General features: G+C 35.9%; 1 protein-coding gene across 1 annotated transcript in view; it reads left to right on the top strand.

The window, feature by feature from the left end:
- Nucleotides 1–250: 250 nt before the first annotated feature.
- The window catches only part of LOC121426364 (zinc finger MYND domain-containing protein 11-like), a 31,984-nt gene continuing 7,837 nt past the window's right edge, over nt 251–24,397 (top strand). The window contains exons 1-9 of the mRNA XM_041622644.1: nt 251–360; nt 4,633–4,918; nt 10,036–10,188; nt 10,863–10,946; nt 13,268–13,360; nt 14,252–14,395; nt 17,010–17,090; nt 18,286–18,404; nt 19,862–20,183. Of these exons, the coding sequence (XP_041478578.1) occupies nt 4,637–4,918; nt 10,036–10,188; nt 10,863–10,946; nt 13,268–13,360; nt 14,252–14,395; nt 17,010–17,090; nt 18,286–18,404; nt 19,862–20,183 (1,278 nt within the window). The 5' untranslated portion in view covers nt 251–360; nt 4,633–4,636. The remainder of the gene's footprint in view (nt 361–4,632; nt 4,919–10,035; nt 10,189–10,862; nt 10,947–13,267; nt 13,361–14,251; nt 14,396–17,009; nt 17,091–18,285; nt 18,405–19,861; nt 20,184–24,397) is intronic.

A 24,397-nucleotide genomic window follows, 5' to 3' on the forward strand; every position in this document is an offset into this window, starting at 1 on the left:
CCGGACCCCTTGATTTCATGTAAAGTTTTGCTTATATTTTCACAAATAACAAATATGGGTTATATGACTGTTATGAGGTCTGATTATACCCTGGGGAATATCCAGGTGCTTGTCTATGTGTAAAATTTGTTAAAAATGACATGGATTTCACTTTAATGTGGATTCCTTTAAAATAACCTTGGATTTCTTGCATCCCCCCCCCTCCCCGCATCAGCGCAAGTCCAGCGCAGTTAGTAGAGCTAGCTAGCGCTAGCAAGCTCGCTTATGATATTCATAAAATTTTGAATTGTTGTGGCTTCTCTTTCCGGGGCATATCTGAACTGTGGAGATCTCTAATTTTGGAAATATCTTAATATATCGGTGAGTTTATGAGATTTTCCTTTTGACGCACTTGTATGCGATTCTTGGGCATTTTGAAGCTGCGAAGAATCTGTAACATTTTGAAAATTGTCACTAAAAACCTCGCGAAAAGTAAGCAATTGCCATTTAAATGCCACACATACCGGTACACATGCGTAGGAGGCATTTCCTTTATAAGCGTGTGCTATTTCTAATGCACATAAGAGAATGGGCGATATCACGATTCCATGATAGAAGTATTCGGAAGACACGTTATTGAAATCACCGGATTCATCACAACTGAAATATGGGAGCGTTCAATTCAATTTATGAATGGCCGAGGGGCATGTCTGCGCCCCGAAAATAAGTTTTATTTATGGATAGACATGGATGTATATGGGGATAGGCTGTGATAATTGCGTGAGACAGAGATTTGAGGGGATGAACAAGAGTCCAAAATGCTTGAGTCTCACACATAAATTATACGTAAGACTTGGTAGCTCTGCGGTGATAGTAATCGTAAGATGGCTAAATAATTTGCAGCTTGATGACTGGTCAAAGCGTACCACGTGATCATTCGTGAAAAGTGTCTATCCCTGCACGCCCTTGGGACTTTTGCGCACCCAAATTGTCTAATCCACGGTTTTGAAATTTTTGAGATCTATTTCATTATTTCTTTCTCATATAAGGTGCTTAATTGCGTTCAAAATTACTTAGCCATCGATGGAAATGTGTTATTCCTTTTATAAGATGGCCATCTTATAAAAGGAATAACACATTTTCCTGTCGTTGTTCAGCGATATGCAGTGCACTCGAGGTTTCTTCTTTGCATGCACACTCCACACTCGCCTCTGGTTCGTGTGGAGTGCGCATGCTCAGAAGAAACCTCTCGTGCACTGCATACTCGATAAACAACTCAGCGGAATGTGTTATTCCTATCTAGATACTAACAGGGTCATAACTCATATTGTTGGATCAAAATCAGATCAATAATTGGATCGGCAGTTACATAAGCTAACTTTACTTAGGGCGGCAACACAGGCTTAATTGAATCACCAATATTTAAAAACAAAGGAATATATAAAAATTTTGTTGGCGGTCGCACGCATCTTCCTGACAAAATAAAGTCGCAAAGGAACTATGGAAGTCGGGTCGCCAAGATACGTGATCGTTCGGTTTTAAACGGGTAAATTTTTAGGTCTACCGTACTGCTTTGAAATAAACATAGGCCTAGATATTAGCATCCTAGGCAAAGTCGCATTTTTCCAACAACGTCGGGAAGGAAAATGAAACTAGAAGTTGGTAACATCTCATTCTCAGATTAGTTTGCAATCTATCAGGACATGTTTTAAAATTGTTTTGAAGGGCTAATGAGTTAAAATGTATGTTATACGGTACAAAATAGAAGATGATTGCAACTATCGAATTCATATTTTTAGTGCAATCCAAAGACAAAAAAAGAAGGCTTAAAAAATGATAAAGTGTCCGGACACCCGACCCCCCATCCTACATGTATATCTTTCATTATGAACTCCTGTTCTCCCAGAAGAAATGCAATTTACGGATTATTCCAACAACACTGGAAAGGAAAATAAAACAATATAAATTGGTAACATCTCAGATTAGTTGGCGATCTATCAAGATGTGTTTTAAAATTGTTTTGAAGGGCTATAAACGAGTTAAAACTTTGTGTTAAGGTTAGGGTTTCACACGTCAATACTTGTTATGGTGTGCATTTTCAGAATATGGAAATTGCATGTTTAGGGTGCTTTTCGAGACCCCATGGTTGCGCATGGTATCCACTCGTCAGTAGAATCCCCCCCCTCGTGCTTTGCAAAAGAACAAAGAAACAACACCAATAAAAGCATAATTTTTTCCACCCATCATTTTTTTTTTCTCACTGAGGTCAGAAGCCCATTTGTTTTGTGTGTCGATGACAACAAAAATCCTTGTCAAAACAAAAGTAGATGGTGAAAAGCCACATTTTTATTTGCAGCAAATGTAAACAAGGGAAATTGGTCTCCCAAAGTGAAATTGGATACTCGAAATCTTTACAAACATGACAAAAGTCTCTGATATTGGAGATAATCTCTCATGGGAGACAGTCTCCCATATTGGCCGTGCGCCACTACTGGTACTGGTTAGGGCCCGTTCCGAAGAAATCTGATATTCTCAATAAGCATCACAAATATCATCAGTTTGCAAGCAGACATCTAAAATGTGAGTTCAAGTGGTACATGTACTGATCAATTCTATAGCATTTTGTCATTGATCTGATACCATGTATAAATATCTCACTTTTTGAGCTTGAGTTTTTGTTTAAATATCCTCAAAAACTTTGGTCCGTGAAGTTAGGTCACACTTTTTCAGAACGGTTTTACATGTAACTTTGGCCAAGTGGGGGTATCTGTTGAATTACCATCATAACTTTGAAAGTTTATGGAACTGATTCATGAAACTTGGACATATTATTAAAAGAGTAATCAAGTATCACTGAACATCCTGTGCAGGTTTCAGGGTCATTTAATGTCAATAAAATTTGGCCATGTTTGGGGTATGTATTTGTCAATTTACCATCATAAATCTGTAAGTGTATTTGTCTAGTTCATAAAACTTGGACACAAGGGTAATCAAGTATCACTGAATATCTCATGTGGGTTTCGGGTCTTATGACGAAAGTCGAAGGTCATTTAAGGTCATTGAACCATTTTAGAGGTAATTATTAAATTGCTGTCATAACATTCAAAGTTAGTAAAATGTGGATATACATGTAGAGGTAATCAAGTATCACTGACAAGTCTTGGGTCGCATGATCAAGGTCAAATGTCATTTATTGTCAATGAACGTAGTATTAATATCATATGAATGGTGTGTTTTGTAAATAATTCTTTTATAGTTGTTTTCAGAGTCAGCGTTGCTGCTATATTGAATCGCGCAATGCAGGCGAGACTGCCAGAGGTGCTCCACTTGTGATAACAAAGGGTACCATCAGTCCTTTTTATACAATATGTATGGATTAAAATAGTTATTGCAATATAGTTGCAGGGTGGAAAATACCCTTAAAAGGGATGGTCCAGGCTGAAAATATTCATAGCTTAATAAATAGAGTAGAATTCACTGAGCAAAATGTTGAAATTTTCATCAAAATCGGATAACAAATAACAAAGTTATTGAATTTTAAAGTTTAGCAATATTTTGTGAAAACAGTCGTTATGAAAATTCATTAGGTGGGCTGATGATGTCACATCCCCACTTATTCTTTTGTATTGTATTATATGAAAATAGGTTTATTCTAATTTTTTCCTCCAAGAACTACTGTACAATGTAGAAAACTTGGATTTAGAACTGATTAAGTGCATTAGATTATTGCTGCAACTTATTTCATGAAAAGGTCGACATATTATTCACACTAGTATGATATAATTAAAAAAAAACATGTAATAACATAAGAAAACGGAAAGTGGAGATGTGGCATCATCAGCCCACCAAATGAATATTCATGATGACTGTTTTCACAAAATAATGCTAAACTTCAATAACTTTATTATTTGTTACATGTATCTGATTTCGATGAAATTTTCGGCATTTTGCTCAGTGAATTCTACTCTATGCATTAAGACAAAAATATTTTCAGCCCGGACCATCCCTTTAAGCGGCTGCACAAAGGTGCAGTTATTCTAGTCTAAATCATGTGTCTGTAGGATTGGCTTTAAAAAAAAAACTTTCGCCCCCCCCAAAAAAAAAAAAAAAATCTCCATGTACTTTTCCTGTAAAATTTCTAACCCTAAATCATGCAAATGGTCTAGAACTTCATTTCCGACATTTATACATTATTGATTTAATTTTTTAACATGAAAAATAAAAAAAAATAGTTAAGAGAAGATGGGATGTAACTTAACGATGTTTTCATCGCCATCTTGTCCCCATTGTAAATAGCTAAGCTGCGACATGCATGTACATGTAGCAGAGCTGCCAAGTAGTACTGATTTTCCATATTTAGTACTGAAAATAGAGAAGAATACTGATTGTTTCATGCAAAATACTGATTTCTAAAGTTTCGGTTTATGCGTTGTCCTATGGTATTCCTGTGAAAATACTAATTTTCTCACCAAAATACTGATTTTCAGCCTTGAAAATACTGAAATGCTCTTGTTCAGGTTGGCAGCTCCGATGTAGAGGGCGGCGACATCATGCATCATAGCACATGGAACTACATACAGTTCATGTATAGCAAAATGTATCTTTTTCTATTTTCATTACAACTACTCATGCTCTCTTCATTCCCTTGATAAGGAAAATGGTGAAAACCGTGAAGCGCAGACTATCCAACCCCCAGATCATCCTCCAGCTATGGGAGGCTATTACGTGCATTCGGCAGAGCAAACAGGTGGCCAACATGGACCGCATCTATCGCTTCATGGAGCGTTCTTACGGCGTCTCCAACAAAGATGTCCAGAAGGAGATGGCTAATGCCGTGAAGGAGGGCTTGTTGGTGAAGGAAGTGTCGACATGCAAGCGTGGAGAGAGGGAGGGACTGACGCAGGATGGCTTCTGGTGTGCTGAAGAAAGAACCGAAGAGGTGATTACTTGGTAGTTTAATGCTACACTCACACCAACATAACCAACTAATGACTGATTAAAACTATTATTTTGTTTTGAATGACATGCCATTAGCAGAGCTGTCAAGAAGTACTGATTTTCAGTATTTAGTACTGAAAAGTGAGAAGAATACTGATACTTTCATGTAAAATAATGATTCCTAAAGTTTCAGTTGTATGTGTGGTCCTATGGTATTTTTTGAAAATACTGATTTCCTCACAGAAATACTGATTTTCAGCTTCAAAAATACTGAAATGTTCCTTTTCAGGTTGGCAGTTCTGCATTAGTCTGTTTCATTGGGGTGTCATTACCATTAAGTTTAGTGTTAGTGTTGAGAGCTTGAATTAAGCTGCTTAACTTGGCTCTTGTAGGTTTAAAAAACAATACTAGATCAATGAATGTGATAATGTTGGTCCCAGCTCAATTATGGCCCAATAACGGAGGAAGGTTTGTGATCACTGATCGCAGTGGCTACTGGCTATTTTGGCTAAACCAATCAGAATTGTTCTTTCACATTTTGCAATTTATCACAAGTCTTGTGTTATGGGACCCATGTGTGGACAGGGTCATTCCATCTGGATTCACCCAGTGGTTGCACCCGACCGTCTCAGAATTCGTTGTAATTTGGTATACATAAAATTCACCATGGCCCAAGCACAAAACAAAAAAAATTAGTCCAATCGGTCCATCGGTTCCCGCGCTACGGCCCGCCCTTTTCTCCTTGTTTTGACAAAAATGGGCGTGACCTTCAACTTTCAATGGCCACTGCGTCGTTACGTGTTGACCAATTTTCATGAAACTGGTACCATTTGATAGGAAATTCAGAGAGGAATCCAAAACATGCATCGAATAATGTATTGGAGCAATTTATAAGGTCATGACCTTTGACCTTAACTTTGACCTTGAGTTTGACCCCCGGACAAATAATTTTTTAACTTGATTTTCGTGTATGTTAATTATTGGTATGATATTGACAAAATATGTTAAAATCAATGATGATATTTTATTTCTTCACCTTTAAAAACTCTTCCAAAGATACCATGAAATTTCACTCTAGTCCCACACACTGATATTCATGTTAGTAAAGTGTTTACCAGTTACATGATTTCTTCCAATCTTAAGTTACAGTATGCAAGCATATGAAAAGAAATTAAGCTTAATCAATTCACAAATAAAAGATTAAACCTTTATGCTCATGAATAGGTATCTGTTTAGGCATTTTGATGTTCATCAATATATATTCATTTTGATGTTCGGCAATATATATCATATATATTCATGGTAGTAAAGTCTTCACTTTTATCATCAAAATATATACATGTATATATATGGTCATTTTCAAACGTGAGTGACACGACAATCGGAGAGGTTTAAGGGCTCATATCTTCAAACTTAAAGGTTATGAATCAATCATGGCTACTATATTATATACAATATAGGACTGGCATGGGCCACTCCGAGTTTGATTTGAATTCAACAATTCGTTATAGTAGATATGATTAAAAAATGGTGCGTGAGTGACACGACAAATTTTGGACATGGGTTTCTGACCATTAACACATATGGTTGGATTCGTGCCCAACTAGTTGTCAAGGAGTACTGTGAGTACCAGTAACTGGACATAAATAGTGTACCTATCTGATACATATAGTTAGAATCAATCAAACCTTCTCTATGGAAAATGGTACCCTCCTATGTACCGTGAGTGACACGACATCCAAAACGTGAGTGACACGACATGTGCAAAAATACAACATTTATCTCAACAATGAAAGTATTTTTGGCATGATGTACAAGAGTAAAATACCATTAACCAAAAAACAAGCTTAATTACATAATAACTGCTTTCTTTAAAGTTGATAATATGTCATCCTGATGTTTTATTCTTGGTTTATGGTCATATTTACCCATCAACTCACATTCTCTATTCCATACCACATTATTGTCACACTAGGGCTTCTACCACTCCTCTTTGGAGGAGGAGGAGGCACTTTGTTATGTGGTCTTGGCATTGACATCAACTCAAACATTCTTTTTGTGGCCTGATTTCATTCAAAACTTTTAACTCTTCCTATCTGTATATGAAAGTTTACAGGTTTACAATTCAGCATTACCTAAAACTACAAGTCATTAGCCTTTCCTTTTCTAAGCCCTTGGATGTCACCCTAAAATCCAATTCAGCATCCCAACCAGCCTCCCTTTATACAACATGTACCTCAATAGCTTTTTCTCCTCAAGGTCCAGCTCTGTTCTTATCAGGGTACCCCCCCAAAAAAAAGATCTACCCATACATGGCAACCCATCCAAAGATGCTCAAATCAAAATGCAGTCTCAGTTGGGACTTGTTGGGACCTACATGAACATGCATCATTTTGTTGTAATGAATATGTGTAAATGCAAATCTGCTCTGAACACACATCGGCCCGCTTACGTTAGCTTGCTGTTCAGACCCTACATGTAGTTAATCTCTAGCAGTATGAATGGTGGCCGAACAAATAATGATTTTGAACTTGGCATGTAACTGCTTCAAGCAATATCCAAAATTTTCTATCAAATCTCAGACATTCTCACCTGAAATGTTTATGTTTTCTTGCAAATTTGTTTATTTCATGTCCTGGAATACAAGCTTTATGGCAAATGAAAAGGTTGATTTAATCAATTCAAAGGAAAAAAAAAAAATTTCTTTCTGAATTTGAAAAAAATGTTTGGTTTTCATGGAGATCTCTTATATCTCATACACTACTTTACCACTAAAATTTCTGCAAATTTCAAAATAAGATCACTGACTTTTCTAGCTTTCTTAATGAGTATAACAAAGAAATACATTGCTAAAAAGAAAGGTGAACTTTCTGCTCATTTCTGTAAATGGAGAGAGAATGTTCAAGTCATACCTGTATGACTTGAACCATCACCATCACCAACCCTTTATGCATTGTAAATATGTCAATTGCTAAAGTATAGTGGTTTTTCTCTTGATACATTCATAATTTTGTGTTGATTATGTTATTATATTCTTAATCACAGTACATTCACCAATATATGAATTAGGATCCGAGTCTTCACACCAATGGAAAATTGTCAGGATTTTTTAAACCAAAGTTCCATGGAGAGGAGAGAAAATAGATGAACTCAATGTCAAATGCAATATTTCCATAAAAAGGAGTGAAATTAGGAAAATGGAGGAAATTATTAGCCTAAAATAGGCCTAAATGATGTCAGGAATAACATTTTAACTGTATCCCTGGTAAAACGCTTAAAAAATTACTGGATGTCCTTTTTTATACACAATATAGTACCGTGAGTGACACGACATTTCGTGAGTGACACGACATTGTGAGTGACACGACACAACTTTAACAGTTAATTTCAGCTTTACCTTAACACATTAGACCAAGTTACTTTATATACAATAAGGTACAGGAAAACTGTATTTGCTCCTGTACTGGGATAAATTAATTTTCAGAATGCACAGCTCTAGAAAACTTTTTGTATTTAAAACGTGAGTGACACGACAACCAGTTTTGAAAACTTTGAAACCCTATTTTTTTCAGAAAAACACTTCACATAATTTTTTTTGCTATTTAGGAGTTAGATACAATGCACAGCTTGTATCTTGCCAGCAAATGCGCTTCTAATACAAATTTTATATTGTGATAGGCAATATGTGAATTTTAATGCAAAAATCAACATTTTTTAACATTTAATTTCCCTTGCATAAAATTCACTGTATCTCAAGACATAATTAATAATTTTATGTAACTGAAATGGAATAATATACTTTAAGATGTCTAGTTTCAAAAAACATTAAAGCCTAATGATTTCTAGCATGTTTTAATTTTCACCCCCATGTCCACTTTTGTTTGAAAATGACCATATGTATATGATATATATTGCTGAATCATAAGATGCCTGAACAGATACCTATTCATGAGCATAAAGGTTTAATCTTTTATTTGTAAACTGATTAAGCTTAATTTCTTTTCATGTGTTTGCATGCTGTAACTGAAGATTGGAAGAAATCATGTAACTGGTAAACACTTTACTAACATGAATATCAGTGTGTGGGACTAGAGTGAAATTTCATGGTATCTTTGGAAGAGTTTTTAAAGGTGAAGAAATAAAATATCATCATTGATTTTAACATATTTTGTCAATATCATACCAATAATTAACATACACGAAAATCAAGTTAAAAAATTATTTGTCCGGGGGTCAAACTCAAGGTCAAAGTTAAGGTCAAAGGTCATGACCTTATAAATTGCTCCAATACATTATTCGATGCATGTTTTGGATTCCTCTCTGAATTTCCTATCAAATGGTACCAGTTTCATGAAAATTGGTCGACACGTAACGACGCAGTGGCCATTGAAAGTTGAAGGTCACGCCCATTTTTGTCAAAACAAGGAGAAAAGGGCGGGCCGTAGCACGAGAACCGACGGACCGATTGGACTAATTTTTTTTGTTTTGTGCTTGGGCCATGGTGAATTTTATGTATACCAAATTACAACAAATTCTGAGACGGTCGGGTGCAAAATTGCACATTCATTGGGTGAATTGGCATGGAATGACCCGACACCAGATTTTATGAAAAAAATAATGTAATAGGGAATGTTTTCAATAACTCGTGTTATCTTAAAGCAGACCTTAAAAAAAACCTAGATATAGTTTGTGTTTCCATTTTAACCATACTTTGCTTGCGCTCTGGTTGATGCCAGCTTGTTGCTCTGTTACAAATATTTCCAGTCAATTGAACATTTAAACAGTTCTTCCGATAGTTATATTGGTCAAACAAAATAATATTTGACTATAAACCATCAGAAGTTAGCAATGAATTGCTTACTACAAAGCCCTGGACTAATGTTTCATTAAATTGTTTTTAATGATATGCATGACTCCTTTGTGAATGACTTAAAAAGTAGTGTAACAAAATAATTTGGAGGTTCTACCAAAAGTGGAATAAATTGTATTCCATTCTTGTATGGCATGTGATACATGTATGTAGTGTGTAACATCTCTCGGGACTTGGTTACCCTAGATTTATAAGTACCTTATTTCTCTTATTTGTTATTTCCTTTCCCTAAAACTCTTGTTGATTAGTCTGAAGAGCCCCATGATTGGTACTGTTTTGAGTGTCACGCTGGGGGAGATGTATTGTGTTGTGGGACTTGCTGCAGAGTCTATCACCCAGACTGCGTGAAGGTCAGTGACCCAGAGAAGATACTGAGCATTTGGATCTGTCCTATTTGTGAGGTAAGTATTGAAATCATCTCTAAGAATTGACAGTAAAACAGAGTTGCCTTGAAATAATTTTGGAAAGGATTGTGTTCTTATGATGATCATGATACAGGATTCTTGATTTATTAATTGGTTAATAAATGCTGTAAATATTAATGGCATGTGCAGTGATGCCAACTAGTCCTTTTTTAGCAGATTTATACAGTTTTCTAACTGAAAATACTGCAGGTTTTCATGAAATTTGTTACCACCAAAAATCATAATAAACACAGACTTATGACAGAAAAGTTAAAACGGTGTTTATCCCTCAAAATACTGTCAGTTCTTTTTGTTCGATTGACTTTGCCGCAATGCACATTTTTTTTCTTCTGTTATCTTGCAATTGGAAAAAAATAAAGATTTCCATGATTCTGCAATTATTAATAGTTTTGTCAACTCTTTGTTCTCAATGACATTTTCAGAATAATATTCTTGATTAAATTTTACTCATATTCATTATTTTTTCAAAATAATTGTATAACGGAAAGGAACATTTGTCATTGAAAATAAATGTACATTTTATATCATTTTTTTTACTATTCACTGGTTTTTACCATGCATGTGCGTGTAATTCCTTGACTTGACGATATGAATATTGTAGGTCTATATACTATTAGTCAGATTTCATAAACTTTTTTTCCTAACCATAGAGTTTCAAGAAGAAGAGCATACAGTTAAGTAAATGGGATCTCAACAAAATCTTACTGCACGTTCTCAACAGAATGAAAGAAAAGGTAAGCAAGGGGTCCATTCTTCTCTCCTCCCTTGTCTCCCATTCTCCCTGCCTCTCTCTTGCCCCCCCCATTACTTGCGCCCCTTCCTTCCCCTGAATGTATCGCAAATTCATGTGGGTGCATCGTGGTCTAGTGGTTCTGACTCTCGCCTTTGAAACAGAGGGTAGTGAGTTTGAATCCTAGCCATGGGGTGTTTTCCTTCAGCAAGAAATTTAATTACACTGTGCTGCACTCGACCCAGGTTAGGTGAAAGGGTACCCGGCAGGAGTAATTCCTTGCATGCATTGAGCGCCGGTGATGGTAGCTCGAGCTAAAGCCGGGGTTAAAATGCTTTATAAATCCAGCTATTATTATTATTTATTCCATCCTCTTCCATTCTAATCTTGGATTGCTATAATGATAATAGGCATTTCTATAGTGCCATCTATCTAGAAATATTCTATTCCGAAGCGCGTTGTTAGTATTATTGATAATATTATTACCCCGGCTTTAGCTCGAGCTGCCTTTCAGCGCTCATGCATTCAAGGAATTAATCCTGCCGGGTACCCATTCACCTCGCCTGGGTCAAGTGCAGCACAATGTGGATAAATTTCTTGCTGAAGGAAATTACGCCATGGCTGGGATTCGAACCCACGACCCTCTGTTTCAAAGTCAGAAGACTTATCCACTGGGCCACAACGCTCCACACTATCATGCACGTAACATTTTTGTGGTATATATCGGGTATTTATAATACATGTGAAGGGGAGGGCAGGGTAACTCTTACTTCAAGGGAAAACCAAACCATTGTTATAACGAAAATGATAAAAACAGAAAACAGTAGTTGAAAGTGTGAGCCACATTGCAAACAGCAATAAGAAAGTAAGAATTATTTTGTTGGTCAGCCCACCTGCTCGCTCTAAAGCATCCGTATAAGATATGTTTATTAAGAATTTTTGAAAATTCATTTATTGCAATCACTTTACCTATTGGAATTTCAGATTGGCCGCATAATGTGATATTCTTGTGTTGTAGGATAAGAGCAACTCCTCCATTTACTTTGATGCTCAAGGGCCTGTATTCTGAAGTCAGATTTAACTTCGACCATGGTCTAACTCTATGCTATTATGGAAAGCCAGACATGTCAATATTTTGTTTACATTATCTGCTTCTCATGTTTACTGTGCTTTTTCATAATCATGTAATGCCAAAGGCAACTATCTTATTTACCTTTCCCAGACAATTAAGAATGATTTGAGAGCCAAATGAGCTGATAATATGAACCTCTACCGTTAGAGATTTATGTCACAATTGGCTATCCATAGTTAAACCATAACTGAAGACCAGAGTTTAAATCAAACCTGACTCCAGAATATGGGCCAAAATGACAAAAAAAAAATATTTAGAAGAACATTTTCCATAATAATAATAGGCCCATTTATATAGCGCAGCTACTATGTGCATATACTCTACTGCGCTTTGATAATTGGTATCATATTATTACCCCGGCTGTAGCTGAGCCGACATATTAATAGGCGCTAAAGCGTTCAAGGAAAAATCCTTTATGATGATCAATAACAATATGCTATCTGATTACTACAAGAGGAAACCTTGGAGCTTCTATGAATATTAGAATTTCCTTTGTAATCATAGAAACATAGTTTTGACAGCTTTTCCAAAAGATTTTGTTAATTTAAAGGTCAAGTCCACCCCAGAAAATTGTTGATTTGAATTGTTGATTTGAATCGATAGAGAAAAATCAAACAAACATAACGCTGCAAATTTCATTGAAATCGGACGTAAAACAAGAAAGTAATGACATTTGTAAATTTCGCTTATTTTTCACGAAACAGTCAAATGCACAACTCAGCGAAGGAGAGTTGATGATCTCCATCACTCACTATTTCTTTTGTTTGTTATTGTTTGAATAATGCAATATTTCAATTTTTACAGATTTGACAATAAGGACCAACTTAACTTAACCATAAACTGTTAGAATTGCACATGTTCAGGGAGAATAAAACTTTGTTTCACTTGAAAAGGAGGAGAAAATTAGAATATTTCATATTTCAGATAATAAAGTACAAAAGAAAGATCGAGTGGGTGACGTCATCAGTTTGCCAATTTGCATACCGACCAGGATGTGCATATAACTGTTTTGTGAAATTAAGCAAAACTTTAAAATGTCATAACTTTCTTATTTTACATCCGATTTTGATGAAATTTCCAGTGTTTTGCTTGTTGGATTTTTCTCCTTTTTTCAAAATTCACTTTTTGTTGCGGTGGACTTGTTCTCTAAAGACACCCTTTTTAATAAAAATTCAATCATTTTTATCTTTCAGGCGAGGGATCTCTCAAGGAAGCTTAACCTGAATGAATTACCTAATTATTACAACCTAGTTTATCAACACATCGATCTTTCCACTATGATGGAGGTAATATATTCTTTATTTCAGGAAATTTGCTGTAAAATGTTTAAGGGATCAACCAGTTTTGCTTAACAATGAGATAATGAACAGTTTTTCTTTAATTCTGAGGAAGTATTTCTCAAAATTGTTTCATTTACTAAAGTACATCTGCAATCACTCTAAACCTAAGTTGTGCTTGCTTATATAAGATTAATGTTTGTGTTTTATTTTTACTAATATTATACCAAAATGCGCACTTCTGCACTGTACGAAAAAAAAAAACAGAACACAATCATGAAAAATAAAAACTCAAGTATATACTGATTTAGTCTAATCTTTCAATAAAGATATCTCTACAGCCAAACATTGGCTGATGCATGTAGTATTGTTCAATTTAGATATAGTTATTGAAATTTGTTATTAATTGGCAAGTTTTACTTAAATCACAAACAGCAGGTTGCTACGTAAGCATTTGCCCGGGGCAAGTAAAAGTTAGAGTCGGGCAAGCATTTTGAAGTAAAGACCAAAACTATTTGCCCGAATTGGGCAAGCAAAATACACACAGTAGAAAGCAAAATTCTTGCAGTAGAACGACCAAAATTAGGGTCGATATGATATGATGTTGACCCTAAATTTGGTCATGGCAGGTAAAATAAGTTTGGTAAAAGAAATGCAATAACAAGGTAGATCATTTTATGTCAAAGAGAGAAAAAGATCAATGGTTTATAAAACCGCAAAACTTTATTTTGAAGAGGTAAATCTTTTTTTTTCAAGGATTTTTTTCTGGGTAAGTGAAATAGATTTTGGGCAAGTATATTCCAACTATTCAAAACTTTACTTGCCCGACTGAGCAAGCACTTCTTAAAAGTAATGTAGCACCACAGTAATAGTTTCTTACATGTATTTCCTTCCTGTCAGAAACTGTCAGAGAAAAGGTATCGTACTCTTGAAGAATTTGAAGGTGATGCGAAGTCCTTGGTTCACATTGCCCATATTTACTATGGACCAGTCAGTGAGAGAGCTAATATTTGTGAACAAACCCTAAAAGACTGCCTCTATGATGTAAGTTTACATTTGTTGGATTGTTGTTGTTGGTAAATTAATGATTATGGTAACATTGAAGTGTAGTGATTATGTCTTTTGCTTTTCAATCAGGCACACAGGTTCAAATCCTTGCCTTGATGTTTATTCAGTTCAGCCATAAATTATTCCACTTAATTGATTCATGTAGCCAGTAGTAGAAGTAGTAGTGTGTGTGTATAAAGATATTGCCTACCTAGAGTTTGAATATAACATTCCCACTCCCTGACGGAGTGATATTTTTCTCAAGGGATTACATTTTGCCCTAGGCGTGCAGCGCTGAGGGAAAATATTCTCTTGAGGGAAAAATATAGCTTCGGAGGGGAGTTGAAATGTTATTTATTAAAACAATAGACCAGGCAATATATGTTATATTATATAGTCTATGTGGATTCACCATCAGAGATTGCCTTCATCATCTGGCTCCAACCCGAAATTATTGCTACAGCTCTGATCCGTCTACATCATCATAATAGAAAAAAAATTGGAAAATACATCAAGCGCGTTCTTAATGCAATTGACGCGTTAACACTAGTGCGTACATCAAATAAACTACCTGATTACGTACTGTAAGCAGCGAGTGACGTCACCTTAGTGAATATAATGACGCAATTGACAATACAACGCAGTTATATTCACTGAGGTGACGTCAAAACCAAGAATATAACAAATGCGATCCTCGCAGCTATGGTCACATGATAACGTATTGACCTATCACTGATTCAAATCTACATACGGTAAGCTATGTAATATTGTGTGTTATTTCAAACACATATCAAAAAGATATGATTGGTTTTGTCTGGAACTGACCTCAATGTCACCATCCAAAGAATGTGACCAGGGCTCGAACCTCTACATCAATTTGTTACTTCCATGTGTAGCTTGGATTACAGATGCACACCACAATACCCAGTTGTTGTTGTTGTGATCTTGGGTTTTAAGGCACGTACTATTCAGATATGAATTTAAGCTAGATTTAAGCATAGTCTTGATTTCAGTGCCATTATCTCTATATAAAGCTGGTTACATCTTTAACAGTATAAATCAAATATAAACTTTTCCTCTTTTGGTTCACAGTCAAAGTATTTCCCCCCTGAGTGATATCTTATTGCTATGCCCTTAGTATAGAGCACCGAAACGATGATGTCAGTTGCCATGGTGTCATGGCGGCCTGGTCCTAAACAAACGAATCCGGGGGCCGTTTCATAAAGCTGTTCAAAAGTATGGAGCGACTTGACGGGTGATCCTTATGCGCTAAACCATCACCAATTTATTATACCATTTACGACAAGAAAGGATCACCAGTCGTTCTGAACTTACAAACAGCTTTTATGAAACACCCACCTGGAAGTATTGCGACTCGCTTAATAGATCGCTCTATAGCGTGTGTTTCTATTGCACATAAAAATACCATTTTTGCAAATACGAATGTGTATAGGCGATCGTAAGTTGCGACTTTGTTTGGAACCAGCCGTTTTGTTGTCATGACATTGTGACTTCGCACTTTGGTACTGTATTTGCCTCGAGGCAGGGCACAAATGAGAAATCTCCTATAGGCAATTCTGCTGTCTCTCAACAAAAGGAAGCAACCCTGATTTTTTTTTATCATTTTGGGATCCTTTCTTGTGGTAAATGGTATAAAAAATTGGTAATGGTTTAGCACATAAGAAAGGATCACCAGTCATATAAAGTCGCTCCTATCTAATGAACAGCTTTATGAAACGGCCCAAGGATTCATTTGTTTAGAACCAGGCTGCCAAGTCACCATGGCAGCTGACGTCATCATTTCGGTGCTCTATACTAAGGGCATAGCAATGATAAGATATCACTGAGGGGGAAATACTTTGACTGTAATTTGGCATATTTTCTGAATACTCAACATGATGCTAAAGGAATTTGAGTTACAAAGCCCCCAATTATGGACATTTAAAAACAAGTTAATACATAATTTCACATAATACATTGACACATTTTCCTAATGTATTGTGAGACTCATTCCCCAGAGTTGCATCCTTTTGTCATGGGATGGAAAAATTGTTGTAACTATCCCTTGAAGCAGTCAGTACTTGCAAAGTAAATCTGACTGCCAAAGTGAAAGCGCCGTGGAAGCGCCGTGGTGTAGCGGTTCTGACTCTCGCCTTGTAATCAGAGGGTCGTGTGTTCGAATCCCACCATGGCCTAACGCCCTTTGGCAAGGCGTCAATCCACACTTTGCCACTCTCACCCAGGTGCTAATTGGGTACTGGTAGGAAACAACCGTCATTGTGGTTGGTTTAGCAAGTTTGCGCCTAACAGGCTGCTTGGAATGCTATGAATCCAGTGACCGGGTAATAATAATTGTGAAGCGCTTTGAACAGTCGTAGATTGATAAAGCGCTATATAAATGCCAATTATTATTATTACAGTAAAGAACTGTTAATTGATTGATTATAGGGATGATAGCCTCTATGATCTGTGATTGAATTGTTTGAGTTTGATTTGATTTCATGCACATCAAAACACGATATTTACAGTTACATATAATCATACACTAATTATACAAGTGTAAACTCTCCTTCCTTATGAGTTTTTTGCCTTTTCTCTTTGACCTTTTTAGCTATCAGAAATCCGTCTCTGCAAAGATTGTTACATCATGTCCAATGATAGAACACAGAAAGATTGGTTTTGCAAACCTTGTGTAAGTATGCCAATTTCTCGCTTGCTCTACAATACATGTAGTTGTCTGTCACCTTGCAATTTTACTCCGATATGAATTTATCAATTTACTCCTACTCGCTGACACCTAAAGGGAATTCATTCGATGTCTTACAGATCTATGTCATTGATCTCAAATATTATTGGAATTTATTTAATGTAAGATTTTCAATTGATGTCAAGATGTCATTTGATGTCATTTATAATGTTTCTTTCTTGCAATTACCAAAGAACCCTTTGTGGGTTCGACTTGAACTGGGACTAATGTAAGCATATTGGAGTAACAATGGTTTGCTTGGATTTTGGCATCAATACGTCAAAGTTCATAGGAAAACTATCATTGAAATTTATCCTTATTTTTAGAAATTAAAATGTATTAATTATCTAGACTTGCTTTAAGCTCATGGGTTTCTGGCAGTGCATGACGTTGATCGTGTACCAATACATGTATGTACCCATTACCGAGTGAGTAAAAAAAAACTCTACACCTCACAAATCCCCATTTAAAGGAAAAATTTGTCATAAATGCTTAATTGATATATGTCTGGAAGGAGTATCTTCTAAATAATACCATGTTACCATATTTTTGTTATAAGTCTTTACACTTGGATAATGGGTAGGTATTCTTTACAGTGATGTAAATTTTGACTTGCGCTAAAGTAAGGCAAGACTGCAATGATGAATCCAGATGTCAATAATGTCAAAGTCCTGAATGATTTAGTAAACATATTTGCAAATCACTTTTCAATGATGTTAACTTGACTATTGATACTAAATTGTGCTTATTATAATGTAAATTACTGAAAAGGTGTGTTGAAATGGATTTTAATGCAACTCTTATAGGATTATGACATCATTGACGTCTGGATTCATTCATTGCAGTCATGAATTAATTTAGCGCATATCAAAATTTACATCACTGCAAAGAATACAAACGTTACCCCATACCACATAAATACAGTACCAAATTATTTGGGAGAATATTATTTCAGGCCATATATAATAATTATGTGTTCATGGCATATCTTTTCCTTAAATTAGGGATTTGTGAGGTGTCAAGTTTTTTTTTTTACTCACACGGCAGAATGATAAATGATAACTTTCACAACTGGAAACTTACATTTTCATGTACAATTTGTATTGATTTTTTTCAATCTCTCTGAATTGATTTAAAACAGAATCCTCCTCATGAGCTTGTCTGGGCCCAGATGACAGGCTTTGGATTCTGGCCTGCAAAAGTACTACAGAAAACAGACACAAACGCAGATGTTAGATTCTTCGGATCGCGGCATGAAAGGTAACACTTAAAGTGATTGGTTAACATTGGTTTGACTTTTTAAAAATCTGAGCTAGAAGGTCACACTTGTCACCTGTGTCTGTGATATGTTACAAAAATGAAGCCCAGAAAAAATTGCGTTCGAAAATAATTATTTAGTGCTTCAAAAATTGAAATATAAAGTGACCGGAAACACCATCTTAATTTCATCCCATACACTTATGTGTACTATTTAGGCGTCTATAAGACACCTATTTACAAAATCAGGGTTTGCCTTGTAGTTTTAGCTTTTCATTCTCAATAATGGTTGTTTTCAGGGTTTATTAGTTCTAATACATGCACTTGTACACATGTTTCATCTTGGTTTGAGAATTTTTTAAATCGACTGCTCACAAAGTTAAACAATACCTTTAACAACCCTGTACAGATTGATGCAACAAAGCTCATCATCATTTTGTGTGGTATTTCATATATGGGCCCATTGGAGAAGGAATTGTGATCAAACGCAACTCCGAAAGTCAAGTGCAACTTGACTTTCAACCAATAGATTGCGCATATTAAGGACTTGGGCTTGATTGTGCGAGTTTGCGATTAAATGTAGCTCTTTGTGCTACAGACCCAAATTGAGACAAATCGCACCTCTTTTCTCTCAGGCTCATTGTGGGTTTCAAATCTTAAAAATAGTCCAAAATTGCGCGGACAAACTCATTACATTATAATGATGGCATGTGCTTGGTTGTATATGATTTAATGATTTCATAACATGAGTCATTTTAATAATAGAGAGTTCTTGCATAGCACATTTTACATTATGATGTAATGTCTCTGCACTTCCAAGGAACTTGGGTCTTATTTAGCCTGGAAGAATTTATTACGAATTCATTCATGCATTACTAGATTGTTTTGATTGGTGCAAACTTAAGAAATAGAAAGATTCTTCTATGTCCAAAGTTTCATTTTTCTTTCTTTTCTTTTCAAGAAAACAAAGTTTACTTGTCTCTGGAATACTTTTTTTCATGCCTCTTATCCCAGTGGGTTTGTACACGAAAAAATATTGCTAAACTTCGTTGTACCTCCTCTGATTGGGACTTTCATTGTCTCTGTTTCACTTTGTGTTTTTGATATGCCTTCATCCATCTCTATTGTCAAATATCCATCTCAAACTATAGTGTTGGTATGTTCATTGAAATAATGGGGGAAACATTTTGATGCTCAAAAGACTTTTATTTAATTATATTAAAAGGGAATCAAAACTTGATATTGAAATGATTAGTGTCAAATGGGATAGTTTGAATAAAAATCCGAGAAAAGGGGGAAACGTTATGACTGTTAGAAAAATGACATCCTATCGCAATTTGTTGAATCTTTATCTCTCACACAGATCCATATTGTCTCCTTATTTCTTTTTCTCAAATTTTGATCATTCCTAAATTCCATCACCATTGAAATATATTTTATCGTAAATTTGCAAATTGCAGAGCGTGGATCGATCTTTGCCATCTCCGTGAGATTACCGTAGAACGCAACAAACTGAGACACAAGCCCTCTATAGGCTGGCGTTCCGCTGTGAAAGAGATGGATACCTACATGGCCAACCTGGCCGAATATCAAGAGAGAGCGGCGAGCAGAGCTAAGGAAAGGACCTCTTCAACGTCGGGACGGAAGAGGAAGCTGAAGAAGGAGGGGGATGATGATGGTGATGAGGAGGATAGTAGCATTGTAGAGGAGGAGGATGATGAGGATGCGCAGTGTGAGGCAAGGCATGTTGTCAGGGCAAGCTCCTCAACGGATGCAGGGCAGGTACGTTATGTAGCAGGAGGTGGATGATGATGGTGACCTGGATGATTAGGATTATGGTGATGAGGATGCTGAAGATGATGGGATGGTGATGGTGGTGGTGGTAGTTATGTTGGTGATGGTGGTGCTGAATATGGTGATGATAATGATGAAGGTTGATGATGGTAATGATTGTGATGATGATAATAGTGACGATGAACTGATGATGGTAGTGGTGATGATGATGATGATAATGATTGTGATGTTGATGATGATTATAGTGATGATGATGATAGTGATGATGATGATGGTGGTGATGGTGATGATGATGGTGGTGATGTTGATGATGATGATAGTGATGATGATGATAGTGATGATGATGATGGTGGTGATGGTGATGATGATGGTGGTGATGTTGATGATGATAGTGATGATGATGATGATAGTGATGATGATGATGGTGGTGATGGTGATGATGATGGTGGTGATGATGATGATGATGATAATGTTGATGATGATGATGATGATTTTGATGATGATGATGATGATGATAGTGATGATGATGTTGATAGTGATGATGATGTTGATAGTGATGATGATGATGGTGGTGATGGTGATGATGATGTTGATGATGATGATGATGATAATGTTGATGATGATGATGTTGATGATGATGTTGATGATGATGATGATGACGATGAGGAAGGGTGATGATAATGATTGTGATGAGGATAATGAAGATGATAGGATGGTGGTGGTGGTGATGGTAGTTATGGTTGTGATGGTGATGCTGGATATGGTGATGACAATGACGAGGAAGGATGATGATGATGATGACTTCGATAACTTCAGTTTGACTTAACTTATGCTCATATAATTTAGTGTGTATGATACTAGCATAGATCCCAGGATTTCAATTTTGAGGTCAGAAGGTCAAAGGTGAAGTTGTCACCTTCAACTTTTCTGCTTGACCAATAACTCCATTTTCCATTTTACGGGCAGGCATATTATGTGCTCGCCTTAGCGACACTCTTATTCTAATGGAAAACATAAAGTGATATTACCTTTTCTAGCTGTTTCAACATCAGAGGTATATGTGTGTAGAAGGGGGGGGGGATAGGTGTAGTCTCTGTGTGTAGCTCTTTCCCATTTATTTTGCAACAAAAATGAAAAGCTTTGATTATTAAATATTTTGTTTAAAAATGAAGTTAGGTTATCAAGCAATATTCTTCTTGTAACATGATTCTAGGGTCAGTGTTCTTCTTTGAGATATTTCAGAGGTTTCAGTTACCCGGAAAATGGTAAAGTAGCCCCCCCCCCCATATGTGATGAGTGGTTTCACTCATGCAAGCTTTAAAATTGTCCTCTCACATCTTATTGTACAATACCAAAATGGGCCATCCGCTTTTAAACTTGGAAGAAAAGTTGCTAGATTCTATGAGATGTACATGCAAATGAAAATAAGGTTGACTAGACAATGCAGACTGAACAAAACACTAAAGGACCAAATTTTTATTTACTCCTCTCAGTAAAATACAAATATTGACCGATTTTCTGGGCTGGTAAATAGCCTCTTGTGATCTTCAGATCTGGGCATAGTTCACTCTTTGTGACTCTCTTGGGGTGCACAATACCTTAAAGGGTAACTATACAATCAATTATTTGATTTGATTTTAGATAATTAGGCTTCTTTCCTCAAATATTTATAAAAAAGTACATGTATAAATTTCCAGATATACATTTGTTCGACAAATTTGTAAAATGCATGTATAAACTGACGTTTCACCGTGGAAGTGTATAATTTGCACTGTACATGTGCATGAATTTGATCTTTTTTTTAGGAGAATTAAAAGTTTGACTTTGAGGCTATTAAAATTCCCTATCATGCTTTTTACTTGTACATACATTGTGTTCTTTAACTATGTCTTTAGTTTATGAATGATTCTTTTATCTTAGATTATTAGTTCATGTTATGATAAATCAGTCAAAACATGTTTGATTTTGTAATCGTAGCAAGTTTATCAATAACAAAATGTCCTCATCAAATTAGCACATGCCAGATGAATGCGCATGTGTCGGGCTAAGTAGATCCACATCGACGGTTTTCAGGGTAAAATCAATATTTTGGCTATTCTAAACCTACCGATCCGTAATATTCTGCAAAATGAATAAATACTTCGTGTTAAAGCCCTTTTAAAGTAAGAACCTTGCAGACTGTCGTGCTAAACGTAAATCATACAGAATTCATGGAAACTTAATAGATGGGATCGAAGTACGTGCTACGGAAAAAGGAGAGGGCAACGGCAGAGAGAATGATCTCACCTATGGTACAGACGAGGAGGGGAAGCAGTGTTGGGTACATGAGAAGTTGGATGGAATAATGATGATGTTGGAAGGAGTCATTGGTCGTCTTGATAAAATGGAAGCTACATTCTGTCACCTGGAAGCAGAATGCAGTGTGAGTAAGGGGAAAGTCGATACAGTACGACATAGTGTGGAGCTTGTTTTAAAAAAAGTAAAGGATCTAATAAAGAGAAGTGTAGTCAGGAGCAAGAATCCATACTTGCAAGGGGAGCTGTTGAAAGGAGATGCGATGACCTAGGAAATCGTTCCAAAAGAAACAATTTGGTGTTTTGGGGTATCCCAGAAGGAATTAAGGATCAGTTTGAGAATCGATGCTGATGTGCTAAAACATATCACGAAGGTAGCTTTTTGGATGTGAACAATTATAGGCCAGGGTCTACATGTACATGTAGGAACATTTTGGAATTTATTTTCATGTGTTTATTTTTGTAGTTGAAGAGTAATGTGTTTTGTGTTTGTATAGCTCGGTGTTACATCATTAGTCTGAACGTAGACCTACATCTGCAGTGTGTGCATACAGTAGCAGACTAGTTCAACTGTGGCTGCAAATTGCGGGTCGCTTTGCTCTCCCTTTCAGGCTGGTTTGCTTCGCACATCAGCAGCAGCGCATGAGATGCCACCATACGAGCCATTTAGATACTATTACATCATTTGATATGTAATGAATCAGATTTCTCCTTTGATGGTCAGAATGGAGAATGATATTATCATAAATACATGCATGATGTCTCTGAATGTAATGAGGTTTGCAGATCTAAAAGACAAAGTATTATGAATTGGGTTAGATGTATAAAGATGGATATTGTTTATGTTACAAGAAAATCACAGCTCTTCAAAAGATGAAGTAATATGGGCAAGTGAATGAGGTTTTGTTTTTCCATGGTTCAACAAACAAAAAGGCGTGATAATTTTGTTTAATAGTAGAATGAATCTGAATTTGAATCAATTGACATTTGGCGTAGCATGAATAATGATAGCAGACAATTTATGTGGAGACAAAACGCACCACTGATTCAGTGCTGGCTTGATTCTCTATTGAACAGAGATTTATAACATATTGTGATTCATGACAGAACTTGGATGTGATAATAGATTGTAGTGCCATTCTTTTGAGCTGATGGTAAATTCTTTTTAAATACTTGAGAATGAGATGACAAGTTGATTCTGATATAAAACAACATTGTAATGCATTTCTAATTTCTCATATATTTTGCAGTGCTAACACATTGCAGAAGGCAATACAACGTCAATAGTATTGAGGTTGTATTGCCCTTTGCAATGTGTTAATGAAATTTTAAAGGAGAATGAAACCATTGGAACAAGATAGCTTGTGTGAAAACAGAAAAATCAAAGAAACAGATCAACGAAAGTTTGAGAAAAATCGGACGAATAATGAGAAAGTTATGAGCATTTGAATATTGCGATCACTAATGCTATGGAGATAGCAAATTGGCAATGCGACAAAGATGTGTGATGTCACTTGTGAACAACTCTCCCCTTACTTTAGTACTGTATATATTTTACTAGAATTGCCTCTTTTATCACATCTATCCATAAATAATGTGCTCTGTTTACATGAGGGCATGTAATACATATTTTTTAAGAATACATCATGGATAAAGAGTTTGTATCATCATAAGAAACAGCAAAAAGAGACATTTTGAGGGTATTTTATAGTCCACCAAAGGGAAAGTTGTTCATCAGTGACATCACACATCCTTGTCGCATTGCCAATGGGAGGATCTCCATAGCATTAGTGATTGCAATATTTAAATGCTCATAACTTTCTCATTATTTGTCCGATTTTTTCTCAAACTTTCTTTATTCTTATTCTTTGATTTTTCTGTTTCTACACAAGCCTATTTCTTCCAAAG

Source organism: Lytechinus variegatus, chromosome 13, assembly GCF_018143015.1.
Source record: "Lytechinus variegatus isolate NC3 chromosome 13, Lvar_3.0, whole genome shotgun sequence".
Lineage (NCBI taxonomy): Eukaryota > Metazoa > Echinodermata > Echinoidea > Temnopleuroida > Toxopneustidae > Lytechinus > Lytechinus variegatus.